This window comes from Mastigoproctus giganteus, chromosome 11, assembly GCF_048544385.1.
Source record: "Mastigoproctus giganteus isolate SK-2022 chromosome 11, ASM4854438v1, whole genome shotgun sequence".
NCBI classification, from domain to species: Eukaryota; Metazoa; Arthropoda; class Arachnida; order Uropygi; family Thelyphonidae; genus Mastigoproctus; species Mastigoproctus giganteus.
This window is the reverse complement of record NC_143585.1, coordinates 139,522,452-139,549,350: the sequence shown is the minus strand read 5'-3', so window position 1 is coordinate 139,549,350 and position 26,899 is coordinate 139,522,452. Positions and strand designations below refer to the sequence as shown.

The following is a 26,899-nucleotide window of genomic DNA, read 5'->3' as shown; positions in this document are numbered from 1 at the left end:
AAAATGCAATTTCTGTACCACCTCCGCGATAGAGTGACCCATGCATCGGGCACCCACTAGCATCCCTCTTTCAAAGTTTGTTAACTCACGACGTTTATTTCTACTGACATCGAATTACCGTCTATGTGAATGCAGTGTACCTATATACCTGGCAGGTGGTGGGTTCGGCCACTGGCGAGATTGGTGACAGCGTCAGGTTTCACAGGAACAAGGAATCCCATGAATTCTGTCTTTTCAGTGTAATAAGAGTTCACTAATACATTACTCCAAAACGTCTGCGCGGGTAGCATAGTGGTATTGTCACCGTCCTCCCCACACCGGGTGGAAAAGGCCTGGGTGCGAATCCCGTCGATGACGCGAGGAACTTTAATGTGCTTTTTTCACTCAGTGACTGATTTAGTTGGTCTCAGGCGTAGATAGCAAGGTTTTTCTCCCCAGTAACTGGGGTTTTTTCGTCCAGCAAAACAGGCAAATCAACCATAGAACATACGGAATTTACAGACACAAATACGGGTTAATGTATTTAATTACGGGCAACCCTAAAATAATAATTTGATTTGATTACTCCAAAAAATTAACAGAACACGTAGAAAAGTGTAACTCATGCAGCCAGCTTGCGATGAAATGGAACAAAATTTGGTAAAGTAGTGCATCGTAGAAAAACGATGAAATGAGAGACAGCAAGAAACTTCGGACAGGTATAAGGGATATTTATAGGGGTTATATAAGAATTACCAAAAAGGTAACGTTGCAGAAGTCGATACAAGATGGACGAAAATAGGTCACATGACACCGGTACGGCGTATGATTCCCTTCAACGGCTAAGGAGACCTGAAAGCAGTGAACCATGCTAAATATAACAGTCTATAACATTCTGTGGCAACAAATTCCGTTTTTTCCCCAGCACACCTTAGCTCAGTTAACATCCGCCCCCAGGATGATTTTAGCGTTAGGTAGAGTATTGGTAACAGCTCTTAGGTAGTCAATAGCTGGGCTGATGTCTTGACTGGGTCTACAATAGAATGATATTAAATAGAAGGCACCTAAGGGGCCAATTACATGGGCATACACTGCCCAAGTGCAGAGAGAAGAGATTTCTGTGATCATTATTTCGGGTTCCGGATGACTATGGCAGCCCAGGGAGTATCTTCATCTGCTTGAATTATTTTATATGTGAGAGGATAGCCTCTAACTTTCTTGAAGTGGGTGTATGGTTCTTGCAGTAGTAATATATCAATGTTTTCTTCATCTGCCTTTTTCCTTATTTCTGCCGCTACTGCACGTGCTCGCTGAGGATTAAGTTGTATAAATTTAATAACACTGTTGTTGAATGGTTTGGGCCTCACTACCATAGTCGGTCTTCAGTTATTGGTTTCGCTCTGCCTTGATGTAAATAGGACATTTGCTGTCCCTGATTGAATGGGATGCATCCGTTTTACTGCTTTGCAGTTTGCGCACATCGGAGCAGATGATTTATTTGGACAACTGCTATAATGATGCCCTTTTGGGGAACAATGCCTACAGGTAGGATCCGTCTGTGTGCACGCGTGGGTGGTGTGCCCAAAACGACATCATCTTAAGCATTTAGGAACAGCCACACGTTCCTTGAAATGGTGGCTGCTCCAACCAATAAAGATCCTGTCTTGAAGTTTTAGCTGGTTCCACGCTTGTGAGAGAGATCCACTAACCAATTGCAAAGGTTGGGAGACTTTGACTTGGTGTGGTATTTTGGTTTTATGTGCTCCTTGTCTCTTTTTTCTTGGGTCGAGTCTCGAATGTTCCTGTGTAAAATTTCTTCAGCGATGCTGTGTGGAGTAATTTCCCTGTCCAAGTCAAAAATAAGAATTGATGGGCCTTTCTTCTTGGGGTATTCTGCTGTTAGACCGAGGGAACTAATTCTAGGATTACAAATGATTGCCTGGGCCTCTTGTTTTGTTGCAGTCCCAATTATGACACCAGTGTTTCTAGTTTTCCTGCTGAATTTAATTTTAGTTGTTTTTAAGTCGTGAGGAAGCTGCTGAACCACAAGAGTTTTAACTGATTCGCTCGAGTTTAGCAATGAGTTATTTGTAGCTTTCAATAGGACAAGGTGAGGTTCTATGGCATCAGTTTCGACGGGCCATGTGGAGGTTTGGAATTAAAGGGATACAAACCACTGGCTTCCTTACATAGAGTCCTCTTGAATTGAAGGGATCCGTCTTTCTGTTAGAGCTATAAGGCGGTCTGTTGCGGTTCACGAAGCCCTCGGATGATTTTGGCCAGCTCTTTTTGTAATGGTTCCTGCCTTCTGAAACTGCTTCTGTAGTTCCGAGACAAAACTGCGTGACAAAGCCAAAGTGCACCTCCGCCTGCTACTACCGGGTTCAAGTCGTCCAACGGGCCTCCATCTCAAAGAAACATCTAAACGACAATAACTTGTCATGAGTACTGGAGATGTAGCCATCCCACTGAGCAAGCCAAAAAAAAAAAACCGGAATGAATTGATGTGTTTGCAAACAGTGTTTTAATATGCATGAATAATTTGCATAATGTGAGGCTCTGTAAGCTGCTAGATTGATTTCCATTGGATACTCCGAATTGCGTGCCAGAATGCCTATTATATCAAATATTCGCATTCAGCATCACTGTTCACAATAAAATAGTCATGAGAAACATTTCGTTCTGTTATTTTAATTTTGTCACGCAGTGTAAGTGTAACTGCAGTTACGTGAATTTCTAATTAAAATAAAATCTCTCACTTAGATCTTGAAAAAATGCTGTGCAAAGAACATCTGTCAAACTAACAGAAATTCTTCGACCTTAATCTAGACAAAAAATTAACCTTCAAAAAACTCTTAAGAAATGACTGCATGACAAGCTTTAAGTAGTTGAATTAATGAGGCTTGTGACAGAGAAGAAAATGTATGTGATGCATATAAATTATCACGTGACACAGAAACCCATGACAGATATAAGCTTGTCGGTAATCAAGTCACAAAGGAGGTCACGCAGGCGAGGGCAGATTACGAGAAATCTTTGGCAAAGGGTGCAAAGAAAAACAGCAGATTTCTTTTCTTATGTAAACTCTAGAAGGAAGGTGATGAATCAGATTGGTCCCCTTGATATCGATGGTTCAACTGTTTATGATCCTATTCAAGTAGCTAACAAACTAAATGAATATTTTACATGGACATTCACACGTGAGGAGTAATTCAGGGAGGGGAATGCCAGAGGTATATTCTACTCTGGCAGTAAGCTAGATAATTTTGTAATAACTGAGAGTAAAGTGGAGAAGAAATTGTTGAGCATAAACACAAGGAAAGCACCTGGGTTGGATGGAATCTATCCAGTTATATTAAAGGAGGCGGCAAAGGAAGTAAGCAAACCCTTAGCCATAATGATGAGAGCTTCCCTGGACTCAGGGGAAGTACCCATGGAGGGGAGATGTGCAAATGTAACCCCAATCCACAAAGGAGGTACAAAAGGAGACACAGGTAATTACAGACCTGTCAGTTTAACTTCTGTTCAAGGGAAATTAATGAAGACACTGGCTAAAGAAGCATTGCAGGATCATCTAGACAGGACATCAGTTATAGCTCGGACACAGTATGGGTTTGTTAAGGGGAAGCTAATTCGATTGGATACCATGATGTAGTCACAAAGGAACTGGATGCAAAGAATAATTTTGATATCATATATTTGGAGCTTAGAAAAGCCTTTGATACTGTTGCACATGCAACAGTATCAAAGGCTTTTCTTTGATACTGTTGATTTGTGCAGGAAGACTGCTGCACAAATTGGAGCAGTGTGGAATTGGAGGCAAATTGCTGCTATGTATGGATAAAGGGATGGTTGAATGGGAGAAGGCAAAGAGTGGTAATCAAAGGACACTGCTCTTCGTGCACTAATGTTATTAGCGCAGTCCATCAGGGTTCAGTGTTGGGTCCATTGTTGCTTTCTGTATTTATAAATGGTATTGATGATCGTGTATCAGGCTTAATATCCAAGTTTGCAGACAATACGAAGGTTGGCAGGGTTGTTAATGACACTAATGACAGTACACTGCTGCAACAGGATCTAGAAAAGTTGAGCAGATGGGCTGAGAGGTGGCAAATGAAGTTTAACGTTGACAAATGTAAAGTACTACATATTGGAAGCAGTAATCCCAGAGTAACGTATTAACTCTTTGCTACTACACTGAAAGTGGTAGAGAATGAAAAGGACCTGGGGATGGTTGTGCAAGAAGATATGAAGAGCAGTCCAGACAGTCTGCAAGAGTAGCTTATAGTGTCTTGTCAATGATATAAAGGAATTTTTCTAGCAGGGATACGGAGGTGGTTATCCCCTTGTATAAGGCAATGGTTAGGCCACACCTTAAGTACTGTATACAGGTCTGGAGGCCTCATTTTAAGAAGGATGTAGAGCTGTTGGAACTAGTACAGAGAAGGGCAACAAGATTAGTGAATGGAACAGAGGGTTGTTCTTACGAAGAAAGGCTTAAGTTTTGCAAATTACAGGGTCTGGAGACTAGGCCCCTGCGAGGTGATCTGATTGACGTGTATAAAGCCTTGAATGGTTTGAGAATGCTTAATGCGGATGGGATTATTCTTCCTCTTGCTCAGAATAATCGCCTGAGAGGGCATAAATTCAAATTGAGGAAAGACGGTTGTAGGATATATGTGTGGAAGTTTGCCTTTAGCCAGCAGGTGGTTGATGGTGGAACAAACTTTCATCTGTCGTTGTAGAAGTTGATAGCTTAGCTTAAATAGATTCAAGGCAGAAGTTGACAAACATTTGGAGCGAGTGGATGGGTGAAATAAAGTTTTTTTTTTTTTTTTTTTGGATGATGCTATATAAGCTTATTTTCTTGCATCATGTGCCTTTGGTAATGCTAATACTCTGCCCTTCCCTCCTCCTTCTCTCTCTCTCTTAGAGTAACTCGGGAATTTTTTTTGGCTGGTGCAGCATAAGCCTCAGGCTTCCTTGGCTAATAGTAATAATAATGCTGTTAACATATTCAACCATTTTGTCCATTTGGATTGAACTTTTTCTATAGCGCCACATGATTACACCTAATCAATTATATCACATTACACGCCTAATCAGTCATATCAATACAACGACGAGAAACGGAGTTTAGAAAAACAGATATGTTTGTTTCTTTATTTATTGTTTTTTGCATTTCATAAAAATCAATTTTATTTTTATATTTTTTGTTCTGTACTGTACTCTTCATTTCTATGAGTTGGCAACTTGTATTTGGTGTAATGCGCCGCAGAGATAGTAAGATCTAGTTGTGTGATAATGCAAATAATTTTCCTGTTTGTGCTAAACTTGTGCAGTATTGAGAGTTTCTCAATTTTACTTTCAGAACAATACTAACAAAATATTGGTTTAATTTTGTTAATTTTAATTAGAACATCGTACTACCCATTTTTGTGTAAAATAAAATGGAGGTTGGTATTTGTAATGTTATTCATTTTATAATTATGTAAAAACTGGAAAAAAAAAAAAAAAAAACTATATATGTATATTCCTGCCTCGAAATGTTTTGTGAATGTTGTTACCACCTCTTTGGTTTTATAATGTAAACTTAGAGTTTAAAAATATGTTTATTTCTTCGAGTTTCGTTCACACGCAAGGAGACAAAGAAGCCGTGCTCGAAAATTATGGACGGGCTAAAGGCATTATTTTTTCGTCACCTATATTTTCATCCGTGGTTATAACTCCCCCCCATCAATCTACATTATTTTGCTCATAAGGTCAAAACAATGTGGATTTTTTTTTTTTTTTACTGCTATATGAGTTCAATGAATCTTTCCGCAACTTTACTAAAACGGGGACGGAAGCTTTCCTCTCCGTTTTCATTTTAGAAAATTTCTCAGAATGAAGTGTGGATTTCGGGTAATAATTATAAATGCACTTGTAAAAGGTATTTTAGATATATATAATATTTTAAAAAACTATTTTATAAATATTTAAAAAAACAAAAAAGTCCGTTGTGTGAACTTATCACAGCACGTTACATTACAAGTAACCCCAGAGAAACGTACCAACTGTGTGGTACTACACTTAAGGTGGTAGAAAATGAAAAAGACCTGGGAGTAATTGTGCAGGCAGATATGAAGTTTTCTGAGCAATGCAGACAGGCTGCCAGGGCAGGTCATGGGGTTTTGTCAATGATATATAGGAATTTTGCTAGCAGGGAAAAGGAGGTGATTATCCCTCTGTATAAGGCTATGGTCAGGCCACGCCTTGAGTACTGCGTACAGGTCTGGAGGCCTCATTTTAGGAAGGATGTAGATTTACTTGAGAGTGTACAGAGAAGGGCAACAAGATTGGTGAGGGGAATGAAGGGATCCTCTTATCAAGAGAGGCTTAAGTTCTGCAAATTGCAGTGGCTGGAGACTAGGCACCTGCGCGGTGATCTGATTGAGGTGTATAAGGCCTTGAATGGGTTGAGCACACTGAATTCTGATGGGATCCTTCCACTTGTTCAGATTACGAACCTAAGGGGGCATAAATTCAAATTAAGAAAGGACAGATGTAGAACAGATGTGCGGAAATTTGCCTTTAGCCAGCGGGTGGTTAATTGCTGGAACAAACTTCCATCTGTCGTTGTGGAAATTGATAGGTTGAATAAATTTAAGGAGGAACTGGACAGGCATTTGGAGGGAATGGTGTGATTTTTTTTTTTTTTTGGCTGATGCTGCATAAGCTCATACACTTGCTTTCTTGCATCACATACCACTACTACTACTACATTGATTCAGCTTGTTTTTCAACTACAGTGTGTTTGAGGAATAGACATCATGAAGAAATTTCAAATCTGCCATCCCTTTTTTTTTTTTTTTTTTTATGCAGGAGTTTCTTTTTTTTTTTTTCTGGTAGTTCTGAGTACAGTGCTAATCATTTCAGCATTTTGATACTGACACACATTAAATAATACAATACTTTTTAACTATCAATATCATAAAGCTTACAAACTGTCAACATGTAACTATAGTTGCTCCGACTTACACAAAAGGAAGGCTACACAAATATCAATTAGTAGAGGACAAAATTTAAGATAAACGTAATATAAAATGCATCTTCTGGTATAAGAAAAATAACTGTGCAAAAACAGTCTAAATTTCTTTTGTATCCACTACAAATTCTCTAACTGCATATCTCCAGGTAATTCTCCAGTGAGGGAAGAAAACTTAGTTAACTTCAGACCTTAAACTCAGTCTTGTCTTATTTCTCACAAAAAATAGTCTACCACTATTTATGTCTCTGATTACACTCAGTTTCTAGATAAGATGTTAACTATCCCTATTGGGGATTACCCTGGCTTCTAATCTCTCTTGACATAAGCACATCACAAATATTCTTCCTCTGCATTATAACAAACTGTTTTTTTTTTTTTTTTTATTCTTTTGACGTTACTTTTCTTCTCAACTGCTTACTCACTCTACAAATCTCAAATCTGCCATACCTTGGAATATTGTTGCAACATCTGGAGTGGCACCCCCAAAACTCTCAAGTTTTGTGGGTGCCACTTCATTCAAAAGAGGGTAGTCAGATTAATTAATGATTAATCTCTACCATAGCTTCTCTGTCTTATTGAAGTTCAGTTCCTGTCACATGCCTTTTATATAGATCTTGCATGATTTGCATAATCGTAACTAAGATAGTTATGCACCATATTGGTGACAGGTTTTGTAACTAATTTTTTTTTCCAATAAATGCATTCTTTATTGTACCTGTTGTCCAAATTTCTCTTCAGTACAAGCCTTAAAACTCCCTCCAGAGCACTCTACATAGGGATAATTTAATTTTAAGAACCCTGTACATCATCTGCCAAGGAAAAAAACTTCCCATATCACCTTCTGTCAACTACAATAGTTTCTGTAATTCTTCCTTGAATTTTTTCAAACAATCCACTTCCACGATGGAAGTTTGTTCCAACAATCAACTATTCTCTGGATGAAGGCAGACTTCTGCATATCTACCTTGCACCCATCCCCCTTTAGTTTGAATTTATGCCTCCTCAATCACATTATCTTGCAGGTGCTTATTCTCCAGATGCTGCAATTTGCAGAAGCCTTTCTTGGTTTCCCTCACTAATTTTGTTATTGCCTTATACACTGGCATATCTTCTACACCTCTACACCATTGACAAAACTATATGAGCTGTCTTGGCAGCCTATTTTTTTTTTTTTTATGAAAACCCCAACACTTAGTACCGTGCATGGGTTGAAGGAGAAGTATGGGGGGAGGGGGATGCCGGAAACTTTGCTCTAGAGACTAAACATGGGTTTCACCACTTCAAGCCTCCAATAAGCAAAGTGGTGGTATTTCACCGGTTGATGAAAGTCATCTACCACCAACTATTTGCACTGCTCAGAGAACTGCATATGTGACTGCATGATTACCCCCCTCCCCTGGTCTTTTTCATTTTTCACTGTCTGGAGTGTGGCACCACACAGGGTTCATTAATCTGGGATTACTGCTAACCATATACAGTACCTTGCATTTGGCAGTGTTAAAATCCCATCTGCATTATTTTTCTAGATCTTGTTGCAGTAGCTTACTTTGACTACCCTCCCAACCTTTGTATCGTCTGCAAACTTAGACATTTTTTAAGTCTGATATACTTTCATCAATATCATTAATAAATATGGAAAACAACAATGGACCCAGCACTGAATGAACCCTTGGGGGAATCAACTAATAATATTAGTCCATGAAGGAGTGTCCATTAATAACCACGTTCTGCCTTCTCCCACTCAACCATCCCTTTATCCATAGAAATAATTTGTCCTTATGCCACACTGGTAATATTTATGCAGCAGTCTTTTATGTGCAACAGTATAAAAATCTTTTCCAAAGTATATGATGTCAAAATTAATTTTTGCCTTGTTCCTTGGTTCCTTGTTCCAAGGTATTCAGTCAGTTTGGTCAGACGAGATATCCCTTCTCCCTGTAATGGCCAACCTCTCTATTTTGAGTCTAGAAAATATCGCATACTTTCCTTAACACTCCATCCAGTGCATAATTACCTCACAGCCCTCACTTCAAGTAGCAGTGCCAAGCTTATTTTTGAGATGGTCAAGTTCTGCCATCGTTCAACTCCTACTTCTTCCTACACACCCACACATGTACACAGTTATCCTCTAATATCTTAACAGCCAATTTCAGTTCTTCCGAAAAACAGGTCACTCTCCATACCAGAGATCCACTAGAATGGCAAGCAAGCAGGAACACCCAGTAACAACCATCATGAAATGGGACCCAATTCCATGATAATTTTAGTTTTGGCATCCACTGAGGATTGGCCTGATTTTTCTTTTTTTTTTTTCCTATTTTTTTTTTACAATGTCTGTGCCATCATTAAATTCAAATTTACGAAGGCAGCTTTGTGAATATTAAATAGAATGCTTTATAGATAAAATTTTTCTTTGTGAATTATAAATTTATAAATAGTACATTCAACTGAATATAACTAGTACTATAAATAATGCTTTATCTTTTTGTAGATTGTAAGAGCTGAAAATGATTCTCAAGGAGCGATTGGAATGTGTGCTATACCTCAAAATTTTAAATTTAAATGTTTGTCTGTATTTCAGTTAAATGCTTCATAACCAGTGGAGTGGAGCATTACATTTCTAAGTTTCATTTCATTTTCACTGAACATAAACTGAAGTGTTGAGTGGTTTTTGTTGTTATCTTAAGTATGTAATATTGGATGAAAAGTTGAATTTTATTAAACATTGAATATCTTCCTAATAAATTAATTAGGAACCTGTGAGTTCTGAAATGGGAATCCTATATCTGCAGAAGTTAAAATGTTGTTCCAGCTAGATATACCGTTGTATCTTTTTATACCCAGCTGAAATTAATGCTGGATAATAAATGCCTCCTTGCTCTGTAGGTAGCTTCATGGAAGTAATTCAAAATACAATGAATAAAGTAATGCTTAACACTTTTAATTTATTTTAAAGTGTGTGTGAGGCTACTACTAGGAATGTTGTAATGTTTTCATATACTATGTGTGTAGTGTATGTTTATATTATATTGAAAAAAATATTGAAAATTTGTTGACCATTGCAGTGTTTGAAACAATTCAATGTTTCATTTGTTGATGAAACAGTTATCTATATTTTTAATTTTTCTTTTATATTCTGAATAACACTGGTCAACAAATTTAAAATTTTTTTTGTTTCTTTGACGAAAGTATATTTCCTATTATTTTGCATGTGCAGAGTTGAGAAATGAATGTTAAAAAAATTATTTTGCTATACCTGCTATGTCATATATTCTATAAAATATGCTACGTAGGCCTAAATCAGGATAAATAAAGAACATCCACCATACTGTTTTAATATACATTATATTGAAAAGCATGTTATTCTCTAAAAAACTTGACAAAAACAGTTTAAAATAATAATTGATACATTTTTAGTTATTGAAAAAAAAAAATTAAATCACATTTATCAGCAAAATACATAAAATCACTTGATTCATATTTTACGCTTCTTCACCTGTCATTTATACCCCACATCTATGGCATCTCTTGTCACAGTCCAGAAATAGTCAGCTAGCATTGCAGAGTTCCATTTGCCTTGATATCACTTCTTAGATGTCCTGGTTGAATCTTTCGCTTAATGTGCCACAGTTGACCAGGAAAAAATCCAAATGGGAATGAAGAAAGTGCATTTTTAATGATATGCCGCAGCCTAATGTATGGTATGATGACAGAAGGTTTTGCACAAGTTGTTCATAGTTATCTGCTATGTTATTTCCCAGAAAGTTTGTTGCTACAAGTTTGAAAGCATCCCAGGCCACTTTCTCACCGTGGAGGATTGAGTCAAAGTGTTTGTCCTTGAGAAGGTCCCTTATCTGTGGGCCAATGACCATGCCTTCCTTTATTTTGGCTTCACTGTCTTGTAAAAATTTCCTTGAAATATTTGAAAGCTGGTCCATCTTGATTCATGACCTTAACAAATTCTTTCACAAGCCCCAATTTTATGTAGGGGAGGTAACAGGATTTTGCTTGGCCAACTTGCAGACTATACTGGATATTTTTTTTTTATCCTTGAATCAAATGATTGCCTTGAGAGTCAGACTTTTCTTGTGTAGTGAGAAGACTGTCCTCTACTTTTCCATTTACAAAGAAAACAGCAAAATTTTGTTTCCCTGCTGTATTTCAAACAAGATGGCAATAACTTTTAAATCAATGTAAATGGCCCTTGAGGCTGTCACAGACATTCTCTCAGTTAAGATGGACTTGCTACCTGGGAATCTAAAATGCTGATTCAACTGATATTCAGGTGACACTCAAGTCAAGTGGACTGAATTTTGGTGAAGCCTGGTTGTTCTGTGACGATCCAAATTCTGTGCTTGCACCTTCACAATGGTGGGTAATCCTGGGTATAACTCTCATGTACAAATACGGCACCTAGTATGCTGGAAGTGACCATCCAGGTGCAAACTATCATAAGCAGGGGTTGAGGTGCTACATCCACACTACAAAGGATTGCTGTCCCTCTCTGTTACCAGGCAATGCAAGGTGGTAGATGACTTTAATCAACCTGTACAATACCACCAGTTTGCTTATTGGAGGCTTGAAAGTGGTGGACCCCATTTTTAGTCTCCAGAGCAAAGCTCTGGCAACCCCCCCCCCATATCTTCATCATGCAGTATGATTAATGTCTTTTAAGGTTATGATGGACGCAATGGTGAGATCCAGTCATCCTTATATTTCGAGGGTACAGTTCTAAAACGGTGTTCATAGGCCGACTGATAGATAGTCCACCAGACAAAATCTATTTTTAACTCTCTAGGAGGCTTCTGGATCGGCTAGTGTATAATATTGCTGCCTCTACTCTGCTGGATAGTGACTGGAAGGAGTCCGAGTAGTGTGTATGCAGGGGGGGAATTGTTGGGGCCACATTATGTCAAGGAACTGGATATATTTTTGACATATGTACACCTTGTCCAAAAACTTCATTACTTCATACACCATGTTCTCCACACCTTTTCTTAATAATGAATATATCTATCAAAAATAGTCAAACTAATAGAAAAAGCTTATCTGCGAAAAGATCTAACCCTCCCAAACACTTCCTCGTTCATTTCACAAATATACAGTGGTCTCAGGTCCAGTCTCAGTGATGTCCATTTCCACTTACAGTTTGTTAAACCCCACATACTTTTTCTGACAGAATCCCAATTATTGGTTTATTAAACAACTGCTCATCTCAGTTGTCCAAATTATTTGCTGTATGATTGCTTTCGCTTCAAAGGTGGTACTCGTGCATATGTCTGCTCTGATATTCCCTGTCAGAGATGTAGTAATTTGGAATCTCCTCTTTTCAATCTTCTCTGGCTTAAAATCTCTCTGCCCCATTCTAAGTAATCTTGTATGCTGGAAGTGACCATCCAGGTGCAAACTATCATAAGCAGGGGTTGAGGTGCTACATCCACACTACAAAGGATTGCTGTCCCTCTCTGTTACCAGGCAATGCAAGGTGGTGCAAATGCAAATGTTACCAGGCAATGCAAGGTGGTGCTCATTTTCCTGATTCCTCTAATCACCCTACTCGATTCAACTCTGATTCTTTTCAAAATTTCAGCACTTGTTTAGAATATTCTATTGGACCCTTTTACCAAATATAAGTTAACTCAATATGATAGCATGGCTTAATTTATTATGGTACTCACCTTTTTATATAATCTGCAATTGATGTTTGAATAAGGTGGGTGATAATTTTTAATTTAAGTTGGAGTAAGTAAGTTTAGGATTTTTAAATTTAATATTGACAACCAAGGACGAAGATGTGCACTTCTACTTCCTTGCACATATTTTAAAATTCAGTTTTTAAAAATCCTAAACTTACTTCCTCCAACTTAAATTAAAAATTATCACCCACCTTATTCAAACATCAATTGCAGATTATATAAAAAGTTGAGTACCATAATAAATTAAGCCATGCTATCATATTGAGTCAATTATAAATGGTATTTTAAGAAATCTACAATTATCGAATATAAGTTAACTTATGTTCCCCCTCTGAAAAAAAAAAAAAAAAAAGTAGTAATACACAGATCTCACCTCACAGCTAGCTCATGTGAACATTATGTGGTGAAGTTTTGGTAAATACTTTCTTTAGTAAATACTTGAGTACGATATATAACGGGTTGGCAACCGTTCTCCTTATAAGTGCCATTTTTGTTCATTACGACTATAAAAACCTTCACATGTGCCCATTGAACAGAAGTGTAAAATAGAAATAAGCAATATGAATAATTATCACACCATGATGTGGTGCAGTAAATCTTCCCATATGTAATCTTAACATATGGGAAGATTTACAATCCTAGACATATGAACACATGTCTAGGGTTGCTGATACATAGTATAGGTGTTTTAAACCCATGTGGTATATTACTTGACAGTTGAATGTGCCTGAAATGTAGCACAATGCATATATTACCTAACTTAGTTATACCTGGTTGTTTCCTTCCACCTGTTGAGCAACTGATTTAATCAGAATAATGTTTTCTCTACCCAGTTTACAAATTATTTTGCTTTTCTCATGGAATGTCTACACTATAGGAATATTCTGTAGTCTTGCATTTTTAAATTGTTGCAGTCATTGTCATCATTATCAGCCATTTTCAATTCACTGCAGGATGAAGGCCTCTCCAGAAACTTTCCAGTTCCTTCTGTTTTGTGCAATGGCCATCCCTTTACCACCCACAAACTCACGAATTTCATCTGTCCCTCTCCATTGTTGTTTTCCAGGTTTTCTTTTAGCTCCTCTTGGGTATCATTCTGGTATTTTCTTAGTCCATCTGTCATCATATCTTCGAGCTGTATCCTGCCCAAGACCATTTCAGTTCTTTGGTTTCAGTAAGAATGTCCTTTATTTGTGTTTGCTTCCTAATCCATGTTTCTTATCTAACAGTCTGATTCCTAATATAATTCATTCCATTTTTCACTGTGTAGTTTCAGCTTCTCTTCCATTCTTTTAGTGAGTGCCGAAGTTTCACTCCCATAAGTCATGGTGGGGAAGAAGCTTTCAGAAGATTGGACTGGTTGCAGAAACATTGGTTCATTATTTTATTCAGACAAATTGGGATATTGCTCCTCAGTATGTGACTATATTTCCTGAATGCTATCCATTCAAAATTTATTTTTCTCTTGACTTCCAACCATTTATCATTATTACAGCTGACTTGTCCCAGATAAGTATAGAATCTGCCTTTTCAATTACTGCTCCTTCAATGATTATATCCCTTTCTGTGGCAGTATTGTTCATCATTACTTTTATTTTAGCCATATTCATCTTTAGTCCGAAATCCTTATTAACTGTGCATAACTGATTAAGATTTTTCTCTAATTCTTTGGGATCGTGGCTTATGATCACAATGTCATCTGCAAATCGTAAATGGTTTAGGTACTCTCCATTCACATTGACTCCTTTCTGCAACCAGTCCAATCTTCTGAAAGCTTCTTCCAGGGCAGCAGTAAACAACTTCGGAGATATTGTGTCTGCTTATCGAACTCCTTTCAGTAGTTGCAGTAGTGCTTCTTAATTTGCACTTTTTATAGATTTTTTCTACTTAAATTTTCACTTTGTCTCACTCACTTCAAAAAAATTTTAATTTTTAAGTGATTACATAAAGAGAACTTTGCTACACATGGGAAAATCATCGTGATAACTATAAATGTTAAGTTAGCATTAGCATTAGTAGAGGCATTTGATGCAAGAAAGCAAGCTTATGCAGCATCAGCCAAAAAAAAAAAAAAAACCCACTTCCACTTCACCCCTCTGTTCGTTCAAAATACCTGTCCAGCTGAGCCTTAAACTTATTTAGGCTATCAACCTCCACCACAAGGGATGGAAGTCTGTTCCACCAACCAACCACCCGCTGGCTAAAGGCAAATTTCCGCACGTCTATCCTACATCTGTCTTTCCTCAATTTGAATTTATGCCCTCTCAGGTGATTTTTCTGAGCTAGAGGAAGAATCCCATCAGCATTGAGCATGCTTAAACCATTCAAGGCTTTATACACCTCTATCAGATCACCTCGCTGGTGCCTAGTCTCCAGACACTGTAATTTGCAAAACTTAAGCCTTTCTTCGTAAGAGCACCCCTTTGTTCCATTCACTAATCTTGTTGCCCTTCTCTGTACTCGTTCCAGCAGCTCTACATCCTTCTTGAAATGAGGCCTCCAGACCTGTATACAGTACTCTAGGTGTGGCCTGACTATTGCCTTATACAATGGAATAATCACCTCCTTATCCCTGCTGGAAAAATTCCTGTATATCATTGACAATACACCATGAGCTACTCTTGCAGCCCGTCTACACTGCTCAGAGAACTTCATATCTGCCTGCACAACCACCCCCAAGTCCCTTTCATTCTCTACCACTGTCAGTGTAGTACCACAGAGTTGATACGTTGCTCTGGGGTTGCTGTTTCCCATGTGTAGTACTTTACATTTGTCAATGTTAAACTTCATTTGCCACCTCTCAGCCCATCTGCTCAACCTTTCCAGATCCTGTTGCAGCAGCATAGTGTCAGTAGTGTCCTTGACAACCCTGCCAACCTTTGTATTGTCTGCAAACTTGGACATTAAGCTTGATATACCATCATCAATATCATTTATAAATACGGAAAACAATAATGGACCCAACACTGAGCCCTGAGGGACTCCACTAATAACATTAGTCCACGATGAGCAGTGTCCATTGATTACCACTCTCTGTCTTCTCCCCCTCAACCACCCCTTTATCCATAGCAGCAATTTGCCTCCAATGTCACTCTGCTCCAATTTGTGTAGCAGTCTTCCATGTGCAACAGTATCAAAAGCCTTTCTAAGATCCAAGTATATAATATCAAAGTTATTCCCTGCATCCAGTTCTTTTGTGACTGCATCATAGTATCCAATCAAGTTGGTCAGGCAAGACTTCCCCTTAACAAAACCATGCTGTGTCTGAGCTATAACTGAAGTCTTGTCTAAATGATCCTGCAGTGCTTCTTTAACCAGTGCCTCCATTAATTTTCCTGGAACAGAAGTTAAGCTCACAGGTCTATAAATACTTGTGTCAGCCTTTGATCCTCCTTTGTGAATTGGGGTCACATTTGCACATTTCCAGTCTATGGGTACCTCCCCTGAGTCCAAGGAAGCTCTCATAATTATGGCTAAGGGTTTGCTTACTTCCTTTGCTGCCTCCTTTAATATAACTGGATAGATCCCATCCACCCCGGGTGCCTTTCTTGTGTTTATCTTCAACAGTTTCTCCTCCACTTTACTCCCAGTTATTTCAAGATTCTGTAGCTTACTGCTAGAGTTGAATACACCTCTGGCATTCCCCTTGCTGAATAACTCCTCATGTGTGAATGTCGATGCAAAATATTCATTTAGTTTGTTAGCTACCTGAGCAGGATCATCAACAGTTGACCCATCAATATCAAGTGGACCAATCTGATTCATCCCCTTCCTTCTAGAGTTTACATAAGTAAAGAACTCTTTGCTGTTTTTCTTTGCATCCCTTGCCAAGGATTTCTCGTAATCTGCCTTCGCCTGCCTAACCCCCTTTGTAACTTGGTTGCATATCAACTTGTATCTATCATAGGCTTCTGTGTCTTGTGTTAATTTGTAAGTATCCCATGCATTTTTCTTCTCTGCCATATGCCTCATTAGTTCATCTGACATCCATTTTGGCCTAAACCTTGAACAATATTTCTTAGTTGGTATGTAAAGCCTAGTAGCTTCCAAGATAAGTTCTTTGAATGCTTCCCATTTTGAATTTGCTGTTGGTAACATCATCAGTTGTTCCCACTGTATAGAATTTAAATACTGTCTCAGTCCATCGTAGTCGCCTTTACGGAAGCAATAACCCTTCCCTTTACCCCTAATGGTAGTTACCTCTTTGAGTAAATCCCACTTCAGCACACTGTGATCACTGCCACCTAGTGGTTCATTTATCTGCAGATTCTTAATGCATGAAGAATCACTGCTGATAATCAAATCAAGAGTATTACTCCCTCTAGTTGCCTCCCGAACATGCTGATGTAGAAAACAATCATCCAATAAATCCACAAAAGCCCTGCTAGTGTGTGAGTAACCAGCCCCCAAATTCCAGTCAATATCTGGGAAATTAAAATCTCCCATTATAAGACTCTCTGATTTACTGGCCCACTCTATTTCCCTGTACAGTTCCTTATTATACTCATCAGAGTCATTAGGCCTATAGCACACTCCTACTCTCAATTTTGATTTCCCTATGCTTATGTCACACCAAACTGACTCGACACTGCCCTGTCCATCGATGTCAACTGGCTTCACTTCCTTTGACTTTGTGTTTCTTAATTAATAGCATAACCCCTCCCCCCTTCCTATCCTGTCTATCCTTTCTGTAGACGTTGTACTCCCCAATTTGCAGTTCTGCATCCCTTATATCTGTGTGACACCACGTCTCTGATATCCCAACAATATCTGCCTTTGATGTTTTGAGCAATACTTCAAATTCATCAAATTTATTTACTAAACTCCTAGCATTGGTGTACACGCAAGTATACCTGCACCTGTTTCTATTCTTAGCTACCCTAACACAACCCATGTGTTTACTTGTACCGCAATGGCTCCCAGCAGTCTCTGAAATGCCATGCATCTTGTTTTTCAGGCTTCTGCTCATTCTAATAGAAGCAGTGCAAGAATCTCTTTCACCTCTGCCAGTGGCTACTGTCAATCTATTGGTCTTTGTCTCCCCCCAAGCTAGCAGTTTTCCGACCCACCTAACACTGCCTCGATAGCATCAGCAAATATTCTTGCACCCTTTCTATTTAAGTGTATCCCATCCCTGTAGAAGCAATCTCTCCTGTTAACAAGTACAGTCCAGGCTGAAAAAAATTCTACCCCTTGAGCCTTGCACAATCTTTCCAGGGCCGAATTGATCGACAAGGCTCTCATCATATACTCCCTCCTATCGTGTCTGGGCAGTTTTAATTGTTTGTTATGCAAACTGAAATCTCTCTATTTCTGTGGAATTTTTATTTAAAAAAAATAAAATAGAATAAATCTGAGTACTGCTTGAGACAGAACAGTCAATGAAAACTGAACAATGCAAATAGTTCTGTTGATGATCGGTTTTGGTAAGAAATCTGAATTTTGCACATTCTAAATCATAGAGTTGGCTAATTAGTACTTCACCCTACCTTCTACTTGAAATATCATACTCATGTTCATGAACTGCTTCATTTCAACAGCCTTTTCCAACTAACCAACATGGATTAAACCCCAAGGAAGGAATTATAAATTATTTTCCAGGAAGGACTTATGTGGAATTTATCAACAGGTGTGTTAATCTTATAATGAAATAGATGGGGAAAGTAATCACATTATGCTAAGAATATTGCATGTTTTAAATGGTATTTGATATTGGAATTTTGAATTTGATTACATTAAGTAGTAGCAGCTCTGGTCACAACTAAACCACCTTACATTTTGTCCCAATTTTTTTCTTCCATTTGTACATTGTGTGCATTTTCTTGCTTGTTTGAAGAATGAAGAACCTCAGTTTCTTTGAAAAAAAAAAAACAAACCAAAAGACCTCTGTGTGAGACCAGTTAACTTTATCCTGTTTGTAAAGCCCTTAAGATGCTTCTCCCATTGCTAATGAAAATATAACACTTTATCCTAGTGAAGCCATTATACTTTCACAGAGAACTGGCAGCAGCATGAGCTTAGCAAAAAAAAAAAACAAAAACAAATTGAATAAAGAGAGTAAAAATTACTAATTTGGGAACTTTCAGCATATATAATTCTGTATCCCTCATACAATTTTAAATTTGATTAACACCTGCTACCTCATTATCTGTAGGTTTCTGTTGGTTCAGAAATTCAAGTTCTATTTTTGTATAAGAAACTCCAAGAAACAGCACAAGACTTATTATTTTTTTGAGAAACTGGCTGTAACTGCACTCTCTGTATGGCTGGTTATGCAATATGAATATACAGTAAACCCTCGATTTAACGGACCCCGATATAACAGATTTCGGATTTAACAGACCGGACAAATAATAATACAGTAATGTACATATTAATTTCGACCATATTATTATTTTTAGGTTATACAAAACTTCAGTGTTATTATTAATTAAAAATTAATAATAATTACCTATTTCCATTATTGTTTTGATAATTACCTACTTTTATTTTTATAATCAAATTCAGGAAATTGTTTTTTATTCTTTCTGAAAACGTGTTCAAATAGCTATTTTCCCAGATTACAGATAATAGATAAGAGCAGGCGGTGACTTGCGAGCTGAACGTGACTTGGGACACTAAACTGCAGGTCTACCGACTCGCTTTGTTTCGGTCTCAGTCTGCCTCAAGCTATCGTGCAGTCAGGTCGTATACGGAGTGTTTCTGGGATTTTTGAATTGTGACTTTATTTATTAAATAATTTTGCAATCCTTACAATTTAAAATGGCATCAAGTGATAAAGGAGTTAAAAGAAAGCATGTGAACTTAAATGTGGCACAGAAATTAGAGCTAATTGAGAAATTAGAACAAGGCATCCCAGTAGCACGGGCGCATTATAGCCCTAGTTGCTAATGCGCCAGTAAAACCCAAGCAATAACAACCCAGTAGCACGTGTTTCTGAAATTTACAGCATAAAAAAACACTGTTTTTGATATCTGTAAATCAAAGGCTAAATTGCAACATTTTATATTTACAACAAAATATTACATATTCTTTATTATAATTTTATAATTTTATATTTTACAGTACTGTATATTGTTAAAGCTTTTTTTTTTTACATTAAGAACAATAAAAATGCCCCCCCCCCATTTAACAGACTTAAGGCATTAACGGACACCCCTTCTCCTCTATTAGTCGTTGAATCGAGGGTTTACTGTATAAGGTATATCTTCACAGTTGCACCAGCATTTAAGTTTGTATGAATGCAGACCTCAGCTCATTGAAATAATAATTTCAGAAAGTGCTTATGCTATGTTAAAACAGGCCTCTAAATGGTCCCATAGAAGGTACTTTGAGAGCATTAGCATTAGTAGAGGCATACGATGCAAGAAAGCAAGCTTATGCAGCACAGCCAAAAAAAAAAAAAAAAAAAATGCTCAGATTTCACCCCTCCATTCATTCGAAATATCTGTCCAGCTCAGCCTTAAATTTATTTAGGCTATTAACTTCCACAACAAAAGATTGAAGTCTTCCTCCAATCAACTATCCGCTGGCCAAAGGCAAACTTCCGCACATCTATCCTACAACTATTTTTCCTCAATTTAAATTTATGCCTTCTTAGGTGATTAATCTGAGCAAGAAGAAGAATCCCATCAGCATTAAGCATGCTCAAACCATTCAAGGCTTTATACACCTCAATTAGATTACCTTGCAGGTGCCTAGTCTCCAAACACTAATCTGCAAAATTTAAGCCTTTCTTCATAAGAGCAACCCTTTGTTCCATTCACTAATATTGTTGCCCTTCTCTATACAGTAAACCCCCGCTATTCGTGGGGGTTACGTTCCTGAGAAATTCCGCGAATACTGAGTTATGGCGCCCATGGTAATAAAAGGGTTCCGTTCCAAAGTATGAAATATATAACAAAAATTAGTCTAAAATTTTGTCTGTACGTATTATGTGTATTTACCTACATAATATGACTATGTACATAGACAAACGTAGAGAGTAAGTACATAAAAAAAAAAAAAGCATAAGGCATCGAAATGAAAATAAGAAACAATTTATTAAATGTAATACTGTACATATTTATTAGACATTTTAAAGAAACCTTTCAAAAACATATCAAGAACATGGGTTGCTGGGCGAAAAATAACCATATCGATTTTTAAATCTTTCAAACCAGCCTTTGCTGGCTAAAAAACTTATCCCGCAAGTGCTATCACCAGTTTCACTAAAGTGTAGTGTTGATAAAGGTGTTTTGCCTTTTCACGAATGATAAGTGAACTTAACGGAATTTTATTTTGAGTTTGGTCTTCTATCCACAGATTTAAAGCCTTTTCCATTTTTTCTAATTTCACATCACGAGTTATAGAGCAAATTTTTGATGCAATTAGCGCGTTTTCACGGACACTACGGCGGATTTTTTCTTCCGATTTCTTGATTGATCGTACCGTTGACTCATTGATTTTATAATGTTTTGCCACTGAGGAGACACTTTCACCATTAGAAATTTTGTCTAACAATTCAATTTTACTCGCTAATGTCATCACCTTCTTTGATCTTTTCACAGTTCCCTTTTTATTCGCGGCCATATTTTTGTAGGATTAGAAAAGAACTTGTCCACAATAAAATCACTTTCTTTTAACTTTAACACGCTCGAAAAAGTCTGTTTACATCAACACACTGCAAAATGGTAGATTTTTCACTTTTGTAAACGTATCAATTAAAAGCAAGAGATGAAACCTTCTATGACAAGCGCATTACACATACTGAACAAGAATTAGCTTGAAACATCCGCGCTCGCGATTTTGTCACCCCCCACCCATTGAGCGCAGGACACTTCATTTTTACACCTTTTAAGTTATTTTTACTCATTTTTAGAGAATAAAGCACAATTACAAAATGAGGAGGCACACTTGATACACATAAAGCTGTGAGCGTGTAGCAAAACGAATAAACAACACCATAAAGGCAGAGACAACTCTATTAACACCTCACTAGCTCACATTTTACATTTCTGGGGGTTACTACCATAAAACAATAAAAACAATTTCCAGTTGCGTTCCTGCTAGTGGAATCTGTTATAAACTGGTAGTGAACTCTATCTAATTGCATTTGCGATAATACGATAGCTGTAATTGTGTTGGTTTTTAAGTTATTATGGTGAAATGTGTTTCCCCTTCACTGCTATAAAAAAATAAATACATTTTCAGAATCTTCTCTTCATTTCTATCGTGTTGCGTTCAGTTGGGGTGATTCCGCGTTCGACTGCCATTTCTTGTAAACACAAAGGCGAATCGTGCATATGTGAATTCAGTTCGTGTTATATACAATATCGTTCCCCTAAATTGTGTAAGATTGAATTAGTGTAGTGTAAACACGTGTTATAAGACGACTGACTGTACTACTCTGTGGACTGGGCAAAATGATTTTAGCCACACCCATGTTTTTTTCATGGCGGAAAATGTTCCGGCGCTTTAAAATTCACATTTTTTTAGGTTTAAATCAGCGACCGCGAATATGCGAAACCGCGAATACAGATACCGCGAATAGCGGGGGTTTACTGTACTTGTTCCAACAGCTCTACATCCTTCTTAAAATGGGGCCTCCAGACCTGTATACAGTACTCAAGGCGTGGCCTGACCATTGCCTTATACAAGGGGATAATCACCTCCCTATCCCTGCTAGAAAAATTCCTGTATATCATTGACAAGAGACCATGAGCTACCCTTGCAGACTGTTTGCACTGCTCAGGAAACTTCATATCTGCCTGCACAATTACCCCCAGGTCCTTTTCATTCTCTACCACAGTGTAGTATTAGTATTAGTAATGGCTGCATGGTGCTAGAAAGCCTATGGCTTATGCTGCACCGGCCAAAAAAAAAGAAAAACCGAGTAAAACAATGATAAAAAAACATAATAAATAAAATAAGATAAATAAATAATAATAATTAGTAGAAGAAAAGGAAATTAAACCTATCATCCTATGCGCTTCCCTGACCCGAAGGTACTATCCAGATGACCTTTGAATTTCCCCAAACTGTCAGCCTCTACCACCCATGTAGGCAACTTATTCCAGTAATTTATAACTCAGTAATTTAGCATAATTGGCTAAAATAAAACTTCCTGCAGTCCAATCTAAACATTTCTCCCCGTACCTTGAATTTATGTCCCCTAGTTCTAGCATCATTTATAACCTTGAAAATTCCGTCCTCATTCATTTTACTGATGCCTCTCACAGCCTTAAACACCTCAATCAAATCTCCTCCAAGGTGTCTAGTTTCCAAACTCTGCAACCCACATATTCGAAGTATTTCTTTATATGGACACCCTTTTGCCGATCTCATCAGGCGAGTTACTCGTCTTTGCACCCTTTCAAGAAGCTCGATGTCTTTCTTTAGGTGCGGTCGCCATACTTGAACACAGTATTCCAAGTGTGGTCTAACAAAAGCCTTATATAATAGGATTATGACGTCCCTATCTCTACTTGCAAAAGTTCGATAGATCATCGATAGGACACCTTCCTTGCAACCTGTTTACAATGCTCAGAGAATTTCATGTCTGACCGTATCGTAACACCCAAGTCCCTTTTCTCCAGTACTGGGTTTAGTTGAACTCCACCAAGTGAATAAGTTATTTTGGGATTACTGTTTCCCAGGTGTAATACCTTACACTTTGTTGGATTAAAGCATAGCTGCCATTTTTCTGACCATTCCTGAATTCTAGGTCTCTCTGAAGAAGCTCAGCTTGACAGTGATCATTAACTACTCTACCAGTTTTAACATCATCTGCAGATTTAGACATCACGCCCTCTATCCCTTCATCGATGTCGTTTATGAAAATTAAAAACAACAGTGGTCCTAATGCTGATCCTTGGGGAACCCCACTTTTTACATCAACCCAATCTGAGGCCAATTATCACAACCCTCTGCCTCCTGCCCTGAAGCCATCTAAGGATTTTCCCAGTGATTCCAACCTGTTCCAGCTTATAAAGCAACCGCTCATGTGGGACTGAGTCAAAAGCTTTGCTGAAATCTAAATAAACAATATCGAAGTTATTCCCCAAATCCAGCTCGTGAGTGACCCTTTCAAAATAGCGAACCAGATTTGTTAAACATGATTTTCCCTTTACAAAACCATGCTGAGTATCCTTGAGAATTTCAATTCGATCCAAATGATTCTGAATTCCACCCTTGATCATTGTCTCCATGATTTTCCCTACCACTGAAGTCAGACTGACAGGTCGGTAATTTCACACTTCACTCTTAGAGCCACCCTTATGTATTGGAGATACATTGGCACTTTTCCAGTCCAAGGGAATCTCCCCAGAGTCTAGTGATGCTTGCATAATTAGCCTCAATGGTTCAATGCACTCACTTGCTGCCTCCCTTAAGATTATAGGGTATATTCTATCAACTCCGGGAGCCTTACTGGCCTGCCTGTAGGCTCGAAAGTTTTTTCATTAAATAATCTTGCGAAATTTCAATATCATTAATTACATATTTTTCAACTTCGCTCCCACAATTTCCCATTGCCACAAAAGGTTTTTCATTTGTAAATATCGATGCAAAATAACTGTTGAGTTCATTTGCAATGGCAGCTGGTGTATTTAATACTATCCCCTTTCCCTTATGTAAAGGTCTGATCTGGTTTGTCCTTCTCTTCTTGGCATTTATATATGTGAAGAATTCCTTATTTGCTCTGTTTGCTAGTGATTTCTCGTAAACTGCCTTTGCCTGTCGAACCTTTTCTGTGGCTCTATTACAGATCACCTTGTAGCTGTTATAGGCTTCAGTACTTTTTATTGCTCTGTAACTTTTCCATGCCACCCTTTTCTGCTCAAGTAATGTGGCAACTTCACTATTCATCCACTTGGAACCCTCCTCACGGAGTATTTTTTTAATGGTATATACGCATTCAAGGCATCTGTGATTAATGTTTTAAAAGCATACCACAGTTCAAATGTATTCATTCTCTGTGCAGTATCTACCCAGTTAATAGAGGCCATGTAGTACCTTAAGGCATCGTAATTTCCTTTTCTGAAATTAAAACCCATTCCTTTGCCTTTTACTGCTACCTCTCTCATCATCATCCACCGTAGAACTCCGTGATCACTTCCTGCTACTGTTTCCTCTACTGTCAGCCCTGTTATGTCATCTGATTCATGGGTGATGATGAGGTCTAGAATATTCTTTTCTCTAGTACTTTCCCTGACATGTTGATACAAATAACAGTAATCTAGTTGATTTAAAAATTTTGTTCGCCATGTCGAGTTTCCTTCCCATTTACTCCAATCAATTAGAGCAAATTGAAATCACCCATAATAAGACATTGATGCTTACTTGCCCATTCCATTTGCATGTAGAGGCTTTCGTCATAATCTTCACAATCACCTGGTCTGTAGATTACTCCTCCTCGCATTATACCTTTGTTTCCAACTATCTCACACCATACAGATTCTATATTAGTATGTGAAACGTCTGAATCCGGGAAAGCTATCATCACACTCAGGCTGCTTCTGATAAGAAGCATGACCCCACCACCCCTTCTATCTACCCTATCCTTCCTAAATACATTATACAAGCCATACTGAAACTCATCATCCCCAATTTCCGGGTGGCACCACGTCTCCGTAAGCCCTATTATGTCCGCGTTACTTGTTTTAACCAGCAGTTCGAATTCGCTCATTTTATTGACGACACTTCTAACATTACCGTATAAACAATTAAGACTTACTGTTCTTGTATATTTAACAACCCTAACAAAACCCTTGAAGATTTTTAGGCTCTCATCCCTGGCATTAGCTACCCGCTCACTTGAAACGTTTCTGTCCCCAGAACATCTAGATAATATGTCCAGTTGGGGTAACAGATAAGAACTCTTGAGGTATGTGCAAGAGTTTGACCAATATTATCAGATAACGCACGTCAGTATTACCCACATCCCCCCCCCCCAACTAGCAGTTTCCCTGAACCTTTAAGGTATCCTCAATAATACTGGCAAAAACTTTTGCACCACCTTTGTTTAAGTGTATCCTGTCTCTACAAAACGTAGTACCACAGAGTTGATACGTTACTCTGAGGTTACTGCTTCCCATATGTAAGTAATACTTTAGCATTAGTAGAAGCATATGATGCAAAAAAGCAAGCTTATGCAGCATCAGCCAAAAAAAAAAAAAAAACCCACTTCCACTTCATCCCTCTGTTCGTTCGAAATACCTGTCCAGCCGAGCCTTAAATTTATTTAGGCTATCAACTTCCACGACAAGGGATGGAAGTCTGTTCCACCAACCAACTACCCACTGGCTAAAGGCAACTTTCCACACGTCTATCCTACACCTGTCTTTCCTCAATTTGAATTTATGCCTTCAAATGGGGCATAAATGCCCCATTCAATGCCCAATTTGAATTTATGTGCTTTAACCAGCTGCGGAGATTAAGAGTACAATTATTGCAGCAAATATGAGGCCCCCAGCTTTTGTCTAGGACCACAACCTTGCAGCCAAAATAACAGTTTTAAGCTTTTTTTATTATCAGAGTAATGGCACACCTCTATGAGTAACGCAAATATCATTTCACCAAAAACAACAAAAATTATCCTCACTTTTTACACACTCTGCATGCTAAATTTTAATTGTTTGCTCAGTTGAAAACAACAAGTTTAGCATGGACAGATGCCTGACTGATGCATCTAGACAGGAAATAGTGTGACTCATCCTTAATGGCTGCTGTGTTGCTACACAAACTTTTATACCGAAACATTTAGCTGTTGACCGGTGTAATCTGTTCAAATCTCTGTTTTGTCGGTTTTAGCAAAGAATAAGGAAAATTGCTGAATTTATTCACAATTTACAATTAAAGTGTTGGTGAACAGGTAGTTTTAATATTACTAGGAAATCAAGCTTGCTACACTTGAGTTTTTAACTGAGCAAATATCTTTTCCAATATCTGGTTACTGGCCATTTTGACATGACTCTCCTGTCAATTAAACATTTCAGTGCATAATTTTATTTGTTGAAGTTATAATTTTGTGTTGCTGGTTCCTTCCAACACACATGCATGACTATAGAGGAATGTTCTTATGGCTGTAGTTCATTTGCCAAGTAGCAGATTCGGTTTTATAGTTTTATATATTATAATTGACAATTATATTTGAAACTTTTAAAGAGCTTGTTTAAAGAAGATGAACACTAATATCTTTTATGTATTTTTTGCA

At 37.8% G+C, this 26,899-nt stretch overlaps 1 protein-coding gene across 1 annotated transcript in view; it reads left to right on the top strand.

Moving 5' to 3' along the window:
- The first annotated feature begins 5,280 nt into the window (after positions 1-5,280).
- Positions 5,281-26,899, top strand: part of Sc2 (trans-2,3-enoyl-CoA reductase Sc2) — a 183,872-nt gene continuing 162,253 nt past the window's right edge. Inside the window, exon 1 of the mRNA XM_090384691.1 lies at positions 5,281-5,435. Coding sequence (XP_090240817.1) covers positions 5,430-5,435 — 6 coding nt within the window. The 5' untranslated portion in view covers positions 5,281-5,429. The remainder of the gene's footprint in view (positions 5,436-26,899) is intronic.